Below are 16,820 nucleotides of genomic sequence, written 5' to 3' on the forward strand. Positions count from 1 at the left end.
CAGCTGCTTAGTTTAGAGATTGGGCAAGTCTACATTTCATTAGTTTCGTGATACCGCGTGGAAACAGGCCCTTCCTTGTGCCCACCGAGTCCATGCTGATCATCAATCACTAGTTATAGACCCCATCCTACACACTAGGGGCAATTTACATCTTTGAGATGTGGGTGGAAACCAGAGCACACCCACGCACCACTGTGCTGTCCCAAAAAGTAAAGGGCCCGTAGATGACCAGAGGGGTTGTAGCAAAAAAGTATGGGTGAGATTTTGGAAGGTGAATCCGGACCAGGTATTTGAGGTATATGAAGAAAGCATGAAAAAAAATCAAACAGGGAAGAAGACCACCCAAAATATCATCAATGGTGCTGAAGTGGAGATGGTCGAGATTCAAATTCCTAAACATAATTAGAAGACCAAGGAAATTCGACACACTAGGGACTAGATGCTGGAATCGTTGTGACAAAACACGAAGTGCAGGAGTAACTCAGCAGGTCAGGCAGCAACTGTGGGGCATGGATAGGCAAAATTTCAGTCAGGTCCGTTCTTCAGACTAATTATAGTAGGGAGCTGGAAGAGAAGCGGGGCAGGACAAAGCCTGACAATTGATAGGTGGATACTGAGGAGGGGGATGGGTGGACAAAGGCTAGAGCTGAAAAGGAGACAGAAGGGTGTCAAGTTATTGAGGGGCGAGAGGAGATAGCTGGAACCTTGAGGATGGTCTTTGTATCTTCTCCAGCCCAAAGGTCCTGGAGAGTATCTAATGCTCCTTTGTTCAAGAAGGGAAATGGGGATAGTTCAGGAAATTGTACACTGGAGAGGCTCAGAGCAGTTGTCGGGCTTTATCCAGAGCGGGACCGTACAGACTGCATTTTGATGTTGATGGAGGTGATCGCAGGGTAGGCCAGCGGATGTTGTCTACATGGAGTTTAGCAAGGCACCGCAAGTTATCCCATGGTAGGCTGATCCAGAAGAATAAGATACATAGAATCCTTGGTGACTTATGTAGGAAAGAACTGCAGTTGCTGGTTTAAATCAAAGGTAGACACAAAATGCTGGAGTAACTCAGCAGGACAGGCAGCATCTCTGCAAAGTAGGAATGGGTGACGTTTCGGGTCAAAACCCTTCTTCAGACTGATGAAGAATCCTTGGTCCTTTTGATTCAGAACCATCTTACCCGTAGAAGAGGGTTGTGGTGGAAATGTGTTATGTTGGATGGAGGTCTGTATCCATTGACGACACACAAATTGGTGAAGTTGCAAATAGGGATGAAAGCAGTCAAATAAAATGGGATATAAATCAGTTACAGAAATGGCAGATTAGTTTATTCCAAGTGTGTGTTGCACTTTGGAAGAACAAATGCAGTGAAAACAGGACAGGGATAGGAGAGAAAAGGTAATTAATATACAAAGCTATTGCAGAATATCGCAAAACAGAATTTATGAAATGAAATTATCCAGACATTTGTTTAAATTCCAGTTTTTATTAGAAAAAGTAACTGGTCCAGCTCTGCTTCATTTCAGTTCCCACACCACGCTGTACAAAACCTGATAAGTAAAAAGGATCCCAGGTTTATATAATGGAATCAAATCCGAGAACAGCAAACCGAGACACATTGGATGCGTTCGTAGACTTCTCAATTGGGTAAACTTCAACAGGTAATTTTTAAAATACAAGTTACAGAAATTAACAATCGAGTGCTTCTATTTGTCGCTTGCAAGTGTTTGGCGAGAGGCTGCATTTAAGTAAGTGTGCAGACATTACATGGTGATCCACTGGTAAATACTTCAATACCACACACCACATGTTATCAGCTTCAAATGCCGAGCCATATACTGGCTAGGTTCTCTAGTCAGGCAAGTCTGAGCAACTTCACACACCTTTACAGGCAAGGTCTCTCACCCCAAGGCAAGAGAACTGTCCCTTGTGTGTCAGGAAACAGGTCTCATGGTCCTCATGATTCAGTCTCTGGGAGCGTATTGAACATAAATCAGTGGCTGCATTAAATGGTGACTTCATTAGATTTAAAGCACCGAGACAGAATGTGAAGCATGCTGAATGAATGCAAATCATTCCTTCAGACTATACCTTGAACTAATGAGATATGCTTCTCTCATGAGCTAACCAGCCTTGTTTCACTAACCAACAACCAAGATGTTATGACTGAGATCAACACAAGATTTAAATTGTGATGGCAGTCTAGTTCATTAGCTTCCATTTTCCATCTCCCAAATGAGTCTGTAACACTTGGACCCTGTTGTAGCAAGTTGTACCCTGTTGAAGCAATCAACAGAAATCAAGATCCTGACTGTAACTCATTATCCCAAAACCACAGAGGTCAAATCAAACTACATGGGCAATATGGAAAGAAATTCTACTTTTACAAACATGGTTGCAAAGACTGCTGGATGCCTGCAACGCTGAAACTGCTAGCTCAGAAAAATGAGTTGAAACAAAGGAAGCGGAGAATTGTTCAGAATCTCAATTGGATGTTAAAAGGCGTTGAAAAGACAGGTTGGCAAAATACACTTGGATGTGCCTCAGTCCACAATATGTTTTGGCCAGAGAAGAAGTTTTGTCCCAATTGACTACAAATTTCCTTTGTGTAGATTTCTCTCTTGCGGGTGTACTTTATGGAGATCAATACAAATAGGGCAAAATGAAATTCAGAAAAGAGGTGACCACAAGCGCTGATACCAATCAGCTGTAAAGCTTCAGACCAGGGGAGGTTTCTTGGTGGTTGTACAAGGATAGTTGGGAAAATGGACTGGACGGGGCTCTGGGTAATAACTGCAATCACATGGACCAGTTAGTTACAGCAGTGATTTCAGTGATGGGAGTGAACATCTGTATGCTTTTTATCAGGACCAAAGCCTCACTTCTGTTGCATCTCCTCACTATTTCTAACATTATTTTGGATTTCAGTATCTGCCATCTCATTTGTCCCTCTCCCAAACTTGAAATAATTGAACCTGTTTGTGAAACAATGAAAATGTGACAGACCCACTTGCCAATCCTTCTTGCTGACTGTTGTGACAGACCCACTTGCCAATCCTTCTTGCTGACTGTTGTGCCGGGTTGCCAAAATAATGATACTCACTGCTGAGACATTAGACACTTTTGCGACTATGTTAATACTGTACAAGGAGTTTCACTGCACAAACTAATGTGAAGCTGGACCGACTTAGACCATGCAGAAAGCTGCAGGCTTCCTGCAGGAGGTTGAAGAACAGTACCGGATATCAGCCATGTCACGTGTAAAACTGGCTGGGCTTTGCCCTTGAAAATGACAGCATTTGGCTCATACAAACCAACATGTTACAAAGCACAATGGAAATTATTAAAGAACATGGCCACAAGATTTGCCAAATGTACACACACCATTTCCCATTAGTTTAAAAATTATTTGGAATTTTGTTTTGGGTACTGACGCCTGACTGAAGCAGAAGGCCATCACACTTACAATGGACAGAATAGACACCACGAGACCACAGGTTCCCCACACCTCCTCGACCTTTAAAGCAAATGCTGCATTAATTACGCTTTTGCATGGGGTTGTGTCATTGGAGACACTCACTTTAATTTACATCAGTCACATCTGATCCAGTTAAGATGTGATGCTACATGGACATTGGAAAAGAATTAGCAGACGGCAGCATTAATTTTAAAATGAAGTTTTATAAACCTGTTCTTTTGAAAGTTTCACAATCCCACAAGTTTTATCCATCAGTAGTGTTTGCAGGCAGAGAATGCAGACAAATTCCAAGGTTAGGTCATTGTCCAAGTTCCCTGATACTGGACAAAATAAAGCTGTACAGACTGGGTTTGTTTATACAACAACGCACCCAGTCATAGATTTGCAATCTTCTCAAAGACTGAAGATAAACAGCTCCAATCAGCAATTTAAATATTAATATTCCACTCAATGCAAACCATGAATAATTTTTTTAATATATGCTCCACAGTTGTAGCTAACTATCAAATGGAACACGTTGATTAAAAAATAACACCCGCCATCTCCCCGGAAAGCCGATCACTGCTGAGGAATTCCATCCAAGTTTGGAAAGGGGGATGTTCAGGAAAACTCCAGCCAACATTCTGAATGTAGAAACAAGACACCAAAGGAAACACATAGCCCACAGCACAACCGAAGATTAGACAATCTGCCCACTAAAAGGACTTCAGTTCAGTCAAACAAATCAACTGCACCTGGGCCACTTTCCAACCCACCTTGGATCATTTTAAATGGCAAGACTTTCCAAATTTTATAGAATTTTATTTAATATAAATAACCCCTGATAGTGACTGAAATGGTGCTGTTCCTCCTTTACAAAGTTAAAACCATGACCCCCTAAACACAAAGGTGAACTGCAACCAGATACAACTTGTAGAAAATTGTCAAAAAGACTTTTCAAAAGATCACGTATATTAAACTTATTCATACTAATCACATCTTAATCAGTAACTCGCATACCTAATGTTTTTCTTTTCATTTACAGTTTAAGCCCATCATCAATGTTACCAATTAATTACAGCAAAGCAAATTAAACCGCACTTGGATGGTTATAATATCCACATCCCCAGCACCAAGTTTGGTTCCAGTGGTGAAAACGGAACAAAGTGAAGAAAAGTAGGTGAGGCATGGTGGAAGTGGCTGGGCAGCGTTACCACGATATCAATGGCTCAACTACTGAACCACTGTCAATCTTCAGAAATATACAACCACTTTACAAAAACAGCTGACAGGGACCACCGATGTTCCCAAAGGAAATTTACATACAGCACTGCAAACAAATTAGACTGCTTACACTCTGTAACCAAAATGCTTTACAAAACATTAGGGGCTTTCACATTAGTCAGATCTCTTTTCAAAGAACTGATTTGGAGCTTAACCCCCACCCCCCTCCCAAGTAACTATAATGCTATGAAGCTACTGGATAGTGCTGTCCCTAGTTTGCTGTTTAAAGTAAACCCATGTCATCTAAACAATAAGATAAACTGTAACCTGAAATAAATTGTAGAAAACTGTTGAGTGAAAAGATTTTTACGGTCCAAGTATATGCAGTGTGCACATACTAGTCACATCTTAATCAATAACTCACACGCTAATGCCTTTCCTTTTCGTTTTAAGCCCATCATCAATGTTACCAATTAATTATCGCAAAGCAAATTAAAGTGTACACAGATTTTGTTTTTGATGTTTAAATATTTAAACTGATTGGAGCATTAAATGTCTCCCACAACACAACTTGTGGTCTCTGCAAAATCCTTAAACCCATGGACTCCCAACATACTTGAAAGGGTGTTTAAATAAACAGCAGTAAATGAAGATCATTAACAGTGCGCAAAAGGTTTCAGTCAAGTGACAAAGTAATAAAAGCGGTTGTGACCAGATACTTTTCAAATTGTTTATCCATTGCTGAATGGTGGTGGCTAGACAACCCTTCGGACTTCAAAAAATCTCTTCAGATAGTAGATCTGTCCAAGCGTCATAGCAACTAGTACCAGAGCTTCGAAGAAAGACCAGAGGACCACTCTGCTATTTGTGTTGTCATTGACTGCAGAGGAAACAGAAACAACACTGATCAGGCACACGAGTAATAGAATCTGTCAGAAAATCACATTAAGATACACACAAAAAGCTGCAGTGACTCAGTGGGACATGCAGCTGGGTGACAATTCTGGTCGAGGCCTTTCTTTAGACTGGTTAGGTATATGGGAAACAAGAGATATAGAAAACAATGTGGAGAGATAAAGAATATTAAACAGACTGCTCTTCGGGTACTATATCAATGTCAGATTATATTGATTTTAAAAAGTGCTTGATTAATTCAGCAGGACAGGCAGCACCTCTGGAGAACATAGATAAGTGACATTTCAGGGTGGGACCCTTCAGACAAAGTGGGGGGGGTGAAGGAGAAAGTTGGAAGAGAGCTGAGGGCAGGGAAAAGCCTGGCAAGTGACAGTTGAATTCAGGTGGGGGAAGCACAAAATGGGAGATGGTGGGGGAGAAGTAAGCACACTGGGACATAAAGTGTGGAGAACATGAATCGGTGACGCCTCTGGGTCAGGACCCCTCTGTATGACCTGCTGGGTTACTCCAGCACTTTGTGTTCTTTTGAGTGTAAAGTAGCATCTGCCGTCCTTTGTTTCTACATTTTGTATATGCACTAGGGTTCTGATTGTGTATATGCACTAAGGTTCTGATTGTGTATATGCACTAGGGTTCTGATTGTGTATATGCACTACATTTTGTATATGCACTAGGGTTCTGATTGTGTATATGCACTAGGGTTCTGATTGTGTATATGCACTACATTTTGTATATGCACTAGGGTTCTGATTGTTTTTCCTGTCTATGCTTCCCATAATTTTATACACCTCGGGTTCCCCTCAACCACCGGCATTTTAAAGAAAACAATTCAAGTCTGAACAACCTCTCCCTGTAGCAAACACTTCCTAATCCAGACACCATTCTGATAAACCTCTGCATCCTTTCCAACCCCCCCCCCATATCCTTCCTGCAATGGGTCGAGAACTACACACAATGCTCCAAATATGGCCTAACTATAAAGGCGAACATGACTTCCTGACTCTTATACTCAATGCCCCTACCGATGAAGGCAACAAAACCACATGCCTTCCTCCACACTATCTATGTTTGATGCCACTTTCAGGACCCAAGATCCCTCTGTACATCAATGCAGCTAAGGGCCTTGCCATTAATTGTGTACTTTCTCCTTTCATCCTTGTACCTCTCACCTCTTGGGGAGGCTGCAGCTGCGCAGAAACGAGGCACCAAAGCAGCGATGTACTTACTTGCTCTGTGTATCCGTTCACGCACTTCCATGTACTCCTGTTCATGCTTTACCGCCGTCATGGCCACAGCCAGTTCGTTGATCATTTCTTCTAACTTGTTCTGGTGAGCTTTGTGAACAAACAAGATCATTGTGAAACCTTCCTCATCGTGCCATTACCATTGGTCCATAAGCTATCCCTTACAGCAAACAGCCCATTTTCTGAAGCTCCAAAACGTGCAGGCGTTATCTCAAAAAAATAAGCAAGGCCTTGCTTGACGAAGACTCCAAACATTTGCTAAATTTAAGTTTGGGGGAATTTTGGAAAGTAAAATAATAGGTTTAACCATAAGTAAGTTTCAATTCTGTTGTACTAGACAAATAGCCATGAAAATATCAGAATCTCTACTGAATGGACAATATGATTGTAACCCCCCCCCCCCCAGATGGAAGCACCAATCACACGCTCATTTTTGTAATAATGAGCAAAAGAAAGTCATTGGTGTGTGGGAAAATAACTGCAGATGCTGTTTAAATTGAGGGTAGACATAAAATGCCGGAGTAACTCAGCGGGTCAGGCAGCACCTCAGGAGAGAAGGAATGGGTGACGTTTTGTGGCGGTCCCGCCCCCTCTCTCCTGACAGCAGTCTGAAGAAAGGTCTCGACCCGAAACGTCACCCATTCCTTCTCTCCCGAGGTGCTGCCTGACCCGCTGAGTTACTCCAGCATTTTGTGTCTACCAAAAGAATGTCATTAATGTAAATGGTAAAGACTGCAGTAAAGATCTCTCATTTTGGGGATCCCAGGCCCCCACTCCCTCATCTTCACCATGGATGTCGTCACTCTACACTTCCATCCCCCAAAAGGATGGTCTCGAAGCCCTCCGTTTCTTCCTCGACCGTAGAACCAGCCAATCCCCATCGACCAACACTCTCCTCCGCCTAGCAGAGCTGGTTCTTACCCTCAACAACTTCTCCTTTGACTCCTCCCACTTCCTCCAAACCAGAGGCGTAGCTATGGGCACTCGCATGGGCCCTAGCTACGCCTGCCTCTTTGTCGGGTACATCGAACAATCCCTGTTCCAGACGTACACTGGCCCCATCCCCGAACTCTACCTCCGCTACATCGACGACTGCATTGGTGCTACCTCTTGCACCCATGCAGAACTCACTGACTTCATACACTTCACCTCCAATTTCCATCCTGCCCTTAAATATACCTAGACTATCTCTGACATCTCCCTCCCGTTTCTGGACCTCACCATCTCCATCACAGGAGACAGACTAGAGACGGACATTTACTATAAACCCACTGACTCGCACGGCTATCTGGACTACACTTCTTCCCACCCGGTCCCCTGCAAAAAGTCTATCCCCTACTCCCAATTCCTCCGTCTACGCCGCATCTGCGCCCGGGATGAGGTGTTTCACACTAGGGCTTCCGAGATGTCCACGTTCTTCAGAAAACGGGGCTTCCCCTCCTCCATTATAGATGAGGCTCTCACTAGGGTCTCTTCTACATCCCGCAGCTCCGCTCTTGCTCCCCCTCCCCCCACTCGCAACAAGGACAGAATCCCCCTCGTTCTCACCTTCCACCCCACCAGCCAGCGTATCCAACAAATCATCCACCAACATTTCCGTCACCTACAACGGGAACCCACCACTGGCCATATCTTCCCATCCCCTCCCCTTTCTGCGTTCCGCAGAGACCGTTCCCTCCGTAACTCCCTGGTCCACTCGTCCCTTCCTACCCAAACCACCCCAACCCCGGGTACTATCCCCTGCAACCGCACGAGATGCAACACCTGTCCCTTTACCTCCCACCTCAACTCCATCCAAGGACCCAAACAGTCTTTCCAGGTGAAACAAAGGTTCACCTGCACCTCCTCCAACCTCATCTATTGCATCCGCTGCTCTAGATGTCAACTTATTTACATCGGCGAAACCAAGCGCAGGCTCGGCGATCGCTTCGCTGAACACCTGCGCTCGGTCCGCATTAACCAAACTGATCTCCCGGTGGCCGAGCACTTCAACTCCCCCTCCCATTCCCAGTCTGACCTTTCTGTCATGGGCCTCCTCCAATGCCATAGTGAGGCCCACTGGAAATTGGAGGAACAGCACCTCATATTTCGCCTGGGCAGTTTGCAGCCCAGTGGTATGAACATCGACTTCTCCAACTTTAGATAGTTCCTCTGTCCTTCCCTTCCCCTCCTCCTTCCCAGATCTCCCTCTATCTTCCTGTCTCCACCTATATCCTTCCTTTGTCCCGCCCCCCTGACATCTGTCTGAAGAAGGGTCTCGACCCGAAACGTCACCCATTCCTTCTCTCCCGAGATGCTGCCTGACCTGCTGAGTTACTCCAGCATTTTGTGAATAAATCGATTTGTACCAGCATCTGCAGTTATTTTCTTATATATCTCTCATTTTAATGTTATGAGCAATGACAATAAGTGAAAATTAAAAATAGTTTCTGACCCTAGTTGACTGTGATCTGCAAATATCTTTAGCTGTTATTAAAGACAAGCTAAGAAATAATAACAGCTGATTACTTTGTAATTTTGCTGTAAAGCTTCCAAACTTGCCCATTTTCAAACTTCAACCAGTCACGGAGTTAGTATCGTTAGCATTCACAGCCAGCACACAACACTGGTAACACGGACAATTTCCTATAGTCTAGGGGTCAATCATTTATTCACAGATGTGAACAGAGATTCCACAAGCTATTCGCATTCACGAGAAATTAAGGAAACCACATATCAAAAGAAAAGAGAGAGCAAAGAGGTGCATTGAAAAGGTTTACTGGTTGACGTACCATCCCAAGTATTCCCATCACCTGAAGGGAAGGGTAAACAGAAGGACACGGGATAAATAAAGGTGCAAAGTAAAGGAACAGAAAGGCACAAATGGTCAATGAATAAGAAACAAAGTGTATCTATATTGTACATGTGCCTTAGGCTTTCACAAGTGCAGTTATTATGCAGTTTGAGATTTGCACTGACAGACAGACCAGACACAACTGCCAGCTGTTCAAGGCCCACAATGCTACTGTGCAGGATGGCTTGCACAAGTGCCATGTGTCGCAGACCCATCAATAATTTACAGTCAGAGACATACAACATGGGAGTGGGCCTTTCAGCCCAGCACATACACAACAATCAGCGGACATCCAGCTACATTAACCCCATTTCCCAGTACTTGTCCTTCAATGCCTCGGCAATTCATCCTTATCGAAAGAGCTCTTAAACGCTGCTGGGAACTCTCGCTACCACATTCTCTAGTCGGGCATTCCGGTTCTCACTAGGTGAAGATGTTCTCCCTCAAACCCCTTCCAAATCTCTTACCCATTACGCTAAACCTACTACTTTGATAAAGGGAAAGGATTCTGGCAGTGTACCCTCGATTGCCTCGAGGCAGCAGTTTGACTGCCTGACCACGGGAGAAGAATGAGGAGGAGATAAGACTTTTCTTTGCCTTCCATCACAGTGAGGGTGTGCCTGGAGCAATCACTGTGATGGTTGTTTGTGTTAAATTGTAATTGTGTGTCTTGTGTTCTTTATTGTTTACTGCCGGACCCTGACGTGAGAGGACGCTGGCGCTGTTTGTTTGCCGATTCTCCGTCAGGACAAATCTTTTGTTTGTTTGTTTGTTACGTCTTGATTGCTCTGTAAAGCGTCTTTGAGTATCCTGAAAAGCGCTATATAAATTAAATGTATTATTATTATTACCCATCTCTATGTCCCACATCATTTTCTGAGCCTCAATCACGTTGGTTCAAATGCAGCAATCTCCGCCCCTGTGAAATCAGACCGCGCCTCTCTTCATAACCATGTAGCTCCATCCAGGCACCACCCTGGCGAATCTCCCCTGCCCTCTCTCCAGTACTCTCACATCCTTCCAAGAGCTCCACACAGCACCGAAGGTCTGATCAAGGTTATACAAGACTGAACATAACTTTCTAGCTCTTGCAGTCAATGCCCCAACTACTGAGGGGCAGTGCCCTTTATGCCTTGCTAACTATGCTACCCACCTGCACTGCCACTTCCAAGGATTATTAGACTCCAAGATTCCTTTGCTCATCCATGCAGCCCGAGCCAACCATTCATGGTGTGTGCCCAAGCACTACTCCCCAAAATATTCCACTTCATGTTTATCTCGATTAAACTCCACCTGCCACGTCAACTCATCTCACCAATATTGTCCTCCAGCCAGTCTTCTCTAATCTTAGCGTCATTTGCAAACTTGCTGATCATGCCACTCACATCCACACAGCAGAGTCCCAGCACTAGTCACAGACGGTTAATCAAAAGCCACCCCCTTCTTCTTCTTGCGTTTGAGGCAGCAGAAATTATGTAACGCCCTCCAGGCGCTGTAGCCTGTGCAATGTGCTGTTGTCGATGGCCGTGAGGTCTACCCCTCCACCAGGGGGATGGAGGACAGTGCAGTCAAAAATGACGTGCTGCGCTGTTTGCTGGTCTGCTCCACACACGCAGGCTGCTGATGGACGCAACCCCAACGATGCTTGTTGGCCACCCCCGATCATCACCCTGCCTCTGATTTTGGATGCAATTTGCCAACTTGGCCTAGATTCCACCAGCCTTAACCTTTAGACCAGTCACCAATATGAACCTCGTTAAAAATCTTATTCAAGTCCAGATATACCACATCTTCTGCACTGCCCTTGATGAAACCTCAGGATTAATGTACATGTAAAAGGTGTTTAACCAAAAAGGAAAAGTAAGGACCACAATGAAACAGTGAAATCAATGACTTTTTGCAAGCTGTAGCAGGTTTTTAACCATTTTCTGTATTTTGAAGCCCTGACCCAAACAAGGGAAATTTACAGCACTAGTATTCTGAACCTTGCTTCACGGAACAGCTAGAACGAACCCGTTTGTTCTACTTCTCCCATGTAACCTAAATGAAGTTTTAAAGATTTTTGAACGCTAAATCGCGTTTTAAAGATTTTCTGTTGAATCGGTGGGCCAAAAAGATGCTGAAGCAACTTACAAGTTGCCCACAGATTTACATTCATTACCTATGCCCAATTGTACCTGAACCCCTCTTACACTCCAGCTGACATAAAACCATTCTCTACCACAGAAGAGAAGTAGAATTCTAGTAAAAACACAGACTTAATGGCTATACTCCAATAAAAACAATCCACATTTAAAATAGATCTCTGTCACTGCTAAACAAAGCAGTCAATTGTTACAAGAACCCAACTGGTGCATTAACATCCTTTAGCGAGGTTTCTAGACACTCCCCGATCTATATGTGACTCTCGCCTCATACCAATGGGATATAAATGGAATATCAGAAATTGCTGCTGATTAAAGCAGAGATTAGATAGAAAGTGAAATTCAAAAAATGCCAGTGGGAACTTGATTCACAAAATATTCTTTTGCAATAATTTGCTGCCATGTAGCAAAGATAAGAACCTTGTTATTAGTATTAGTTTATTACTGCCACGTGTACCAAAACACAGCAAGACTATCGAGCCAAATCATACCATAGGGTTTAGGGCAATGTTAGGCCCTGTTCAAATGTTGAGGCTATTCCTCTGTCCAAGACTACTTAAGCATCAGAATCAGTTTCTTCATTTCAACATTCAGTTGCCCTTGAAAACCTAAAATTTATGAATTCCACAGAATACAATTTGCGTTGCCTCCCTTTGTCCTTTAGCACTGGGCTCGGTCATTCTATAAACTTGTGCAGTCCTCTCTTCTGGGACAATACACCTTTAGATTAAACGGTACTTCAGAACTAACACTAACTTCGCAACAAATTACTGGTGAGGTTGCAAGACCCCCTGAATATCAAGGTCAGTTTTCCACTTGCCTTTCATTTCTGTTTCCAGTCGCCCACCATATAATGAGGATAGACAGGAAGTAGCTTGAGTGAAGGATAAACAGACTAGTTGGCCTGTTCAAGTTTCTAATAACTTAAGAGTTGCACTTAAATCTCTGGAGACTCGAAGGCATAGACAGGCAACCACAAGGGCGAGACCTTGCAACCCTGCAGGGAGACTTGGCAGTGACTCAGCTGACTGAACTTTTTCCTATCTTAACTTTTCCAACAATGAAAATATTGAAATTGCTGTAAAATAGAACTAAATATGGGAAGAAATGTTCCCGGTTTAATCTGACAATCTGCAAAAAAATCTAAGTGTTGAATAAACACTGTGTACAGCTGTAATCTAGAATGACCCTATTTAACACAATAAATATCCTATGGCAGGCCACCACTATTGGAGGCAAGGTAGCACTCAATACCCCACCCCGCCATGATTATGGTGGAATCGCACCTTCTGTCTCCATGTCGTGTCCTTTCGGTGCCTCTCCGATGTCAATAGTGAACATCACTATTTTGGGAGTCATGGTAGACATTCTGTTACTGAAACAGAACTTGTATGTTCCATCCATGTGTGCAGCAAAGGTGTACTTCCCATTGGACTCCCGGTCCCCCTTGTAGATATTTTTGCCATCTGGTCCAGTAATCTGCGGGAAACAAGAACAAATTCAATGAAGTTCTGGCAAGTGTGAACTCGGAATGGTCATGGAAGGCGGGAATTTGTTTAGAAATTCCTTATAAGTAATGCTGGACAGCATTCAAATGCAGAACTTTCATGTAGATAGTCGCACTTACATTAACCGGCCAACAAATTGGCAATGGAGACCATCTTGCACGATGTAAATAACCATGAACTCTTCCGCAGCATGGAAGCTTTCACCTTCTAACTAGCGCTCCCTCACTGGTCCATTGGCTGAAATCAGAGCCCTCGATTAAAGTCACAGCTCGGCATAAATGGGGATTATACCATGGGCCTTACACTTACAATATCAGAGGGAAATAAGTGAATGCAGTGAAAATGAACTCTCTGCAACAACCAAATCACTTGAAAATGTCACGGCTAGTTATACTTGGAACTTGAAAAGTTGATCTGAAAATCTGACCAATATGGAGTCTCAAAATCAAGCCACCTAAATCCCCAGATATGATTCAATTGCCTAAACTTGCTTTCTCAAAGACACCCAAACTGCAAAAGGCATGGGCAAGAAACCTTTAAGGGTGTTCAAGGCTACTGATATTGGAAGTCACTGGAGCCCTGCAGCCTATCAGCAGGGCAATAGATTGTCCACCATCAGAATCCACGGTGTGCCGTACACTGGTCAGAATGGAGGGACCACCAGCTGAAGTCTAGCCTTCTGAGTTTCCTTAGCTAACTTCTCAGTGTGCTGTGGCACTCTACATGCCAAGCAGGTAGAAACAAAGAACTGCAGATGTTGGTTAATAGATAAAAGGACACAAAGTGCTAGAGTAACTCAGCACGTCAGGCAGCATCCCTGAGGAACATGGATGGGTGACATTTCAGGTCGAGACCATGTATGTTTCTTGACCTTCAATTCATATATCAACTATGGTTTTCCAAACCTGATAGAAGCCTTTATTGCTATGGTCATCATCTTGAACACTGCCTCTGTCAACCTTTTACTCCAGCAGTGCACACTGGAATTACATTGCCCAAAGTGTCTAAGTGCTGCCAAATAAATGTGGACATTAGTGTACAGCGAAGCAAAAGGGAAGACTGGGAATCTTTTATGCAGCAAGTAGCCACAATTTAGAACAAAATCTAAAAGGGTTGTCAAAGCAGATCACTAACTACTTTCAAAAGATAATGGGAACAGTGCTAGGCTGTGGCAAAAGCAATGAGGAGCTGGACCAAGCAAACAGCTGTCAAAGCCACACGTTTGCTGTGGGGGGAGTGGACTGACAAAATTCCGAGTCTGTACAGATCCAGAGGATCCTAATCCCTCCACAGATGCTTTCAGACCTGCTGAATTACTGCAGCACTTTGGATTTTTTTGTTCAAGATTCCAGCATACAAACTCTCTTGTATTTCCACATAACAATGTTATTAGTGCCTCTATTGATTGGTACTGTACAATCCAGATTTCATCCATATTGGGAACAGAATGTTCAACTTAAAAATGGAGTCCAGACATTTGTCCAAAAGATCCTGACTTCAAAAACTACTCCACGTGAACTTCACTGTACATCACCACATGAAATTCTTTTCTCAACCCCAAACACTAGATTTCAGAAAACGACTTAACTAGACTGTAAATAATATAGGTTTTTACCTACATTTAAGGTTAATATGTGGGACAGCTTTGCAGGCTTAGTCCAGTGCAGTTAAGGAATACTGAACCTGTAACCGCATTAACACGGGTAAAACAGAAATTAAGATATATAATGCCCTGTAGCTCACCGCCTTGCTCGACTTGACTTTGATAAAGGCTCCACAAAAGGCCAATATTTTATTGTGTTATCACTTCTCCCTGATTAAGTCAAAATGTAAAGTTCCGGGGCCGAATAGTTGGGTCTGCAATCTAGAGGTCCTCTCACCATCTCGACAAAATCCACGTATCTTTAAATGTTAACTCTTCACCACCCAGAGAACACGATAACAAACCACTCTTCCATTATTTGACAGTTATTTTTGTAAGTCCTTGATCTTTGTATGGAGAAACAAGATCACTCTTGGATGGAAGGATCACTCCGTCTTGTGATGACGAGTCGCATAGAACACGACTTTACAGTAACTTTACCAAACACCATGAATGCGGTCACGGTTACTTTTTTTGATAAACTCAGTTTGTACGCGTGTGGGATGAAGTAATTAACACCTTCCAACACCCGGCCACCGACATTTCCCCCGACCCTCGCTGCCCAAGGCCGCTGACACGCCATTGAGCAACAGGGCCGGGCGTGGGCCGCCCGCTGCGGCCGGCAGTGTGATCCCCTTGGGCGGCCGGGAGGGAGCCAGAACCCCAGGCCGGGCTGAGAACCGGCATCCCCGCGATGGGCCGCACCGACCCCCGCCCGCCTTCTGCGGCCTAGCGCGGCCGGGCACTCGCCTACCTCCACGTCGATGTCCAAGAAGCCGCCCTCGGCCACCTCGAAGATCAGCCCCATCTTGGTGCCTGACGTGACCTTCTCGAAGAAGCACTCCTCGGCGTGCGCGTCGATACTGACGAAGTAGGCGGAGGCGCCGCACAGGTAGGAGAGGAGGCCGAGCAGCACCGAGCTCCCGCCGAGCGTCACCATCTTCCCCGCGGCCTGTCCGCGCCGCCACCGCCGCACGCACTGCGCCTGCGCACCCGCCGCTGCCACCTCACACCGCCGCATTGCGCTTGCGCGCCCCGCCCGCCCTGCGCCTGCACGCCCCCTGCCTGCCCGCCCGTACTGCGCCTGCACGCTCCCTGCCCGCCGCACTGCGCCTGCGCGTCCCGCCCGCCCTGCGCCTACGCGCCCCGCCCGCCCCCTGCCCGCCCGCACTGCGCCTGCGCGCCCCCCTGCCCGCCCGCACTGCGCCTGCGCGCCCCCTGCCCGCCCGCGTCATTTGTGTTTCGTTTCGTGAAGAGGGGAACTGCAGATGCTGGTTTACACCCAATATATATAGACACTAAATGCTGAAGTAACTCAGCGGGACAGGCAGCATCTCTGGAGAGAAGGAATGGGTCGAGACCGACAGAATAATCTTCAGTCTGAGGAACTGGAGTGAGGCGGGCACTGGGACCCTGCGCCCCTCCTCCCCGGTGAGGCGCATGCGCCCGGCGCCCCTACCCGCAGTGACGTGGCGCCCGGAGTGGGCGCGGTGGGGAGAGGGTGTGTGGCGGCTCCCGGGCGGTGGGGGCGCTGTGGGCCCGGTGGCTGAAGGGAGTGTGAGCGGGAGGGTGGGAGAGAGAGAGAGAGAGAGAGTGTCCCGGGCAGTGGGGGCTGCTGAGGGGGAGAAACCGGGCGGAGTGGGAGAGGTAGACGTGACCGAGGCCGGAGGAAGAACCAAAACAAGTTTCAAGGCAGGAAAGTTCTGGAAAGAAAACACAAAGAGAGAGGGAGGGAGAGAGGCTGGAGACGTGGAGGGGGGGAGCGGGAGTGGGAGAATGGTGAAGGGAGAGTGAGGGGGAGAGGGAGTGACGGGGTAAAGAGTAGAGGGAGTAAGTGAGGGGGGAGTGGGAAGTGAGGGAGG

The 16,820-nt window shown here is 45.4% G+C and overlaps 1 protein-coding gene across 2 annotated transcripts; it reads right to left on the minus strand.

Annotated features, from left to right (window-relative positions):
- Positions 1 to 1,457: 1,457 nt before the first annotated feature.
- Positions 1,458 to 15,952, minus strand: tmed2 (transmembrane p24 trafficking protein 2). Of its 2 annotated transcripts, XM_078421810.1 has the most exons (5): positions 15,713 to 15,952; positions 13,095 to 13,287; positions 6,814 to 6,921; positions 5,392 to 5,552; positions 1,458 to 3,508 (listed from the first exon to the last, which is right to left on the minus strand). In XM_078421810.1, exons 1-4 carry the CDS (start codon positions 15,896 to 15,898, stop codon positions 5,428 to 5,430), a joined length of 612 nt encoding a protein of 203 aa, XP_078277936.1. In that variant the 5' UTR covers positions 15,899 to 15,952; the 3' UTR covers positions 1,458 to 3,508; positions 5,392 to 5,427. The 2 variants fall into 2 exon arrangements, with proteins under 2 accessions (XP_078277936.1, XP_078277935.1); XM_078421809.1 differs by lacking the exon at positions 1,458 to 3,508 and having other exon boundaries at positions 3,653 to 5,552.
- Between the last annotated feature and the right edge of the window lie 868 nt (positions 15,953 to 16,820).

This window comes from Rhinoraja longicauda, chromosome 25 (assembly GCF_053455715.1).
Source record: "Rhinoraja longicauda isolate Sanriku21f chromosome 25, sRhiLon1.1, whole genome shotgun sequence".
Lineage (NCBI taxonomy): Eukaryota > Metazoa > Chordata > Chondrichthyes > Rajiformes > Arhynchobatidae > Rhinoraja > Rhinoraja longicauda.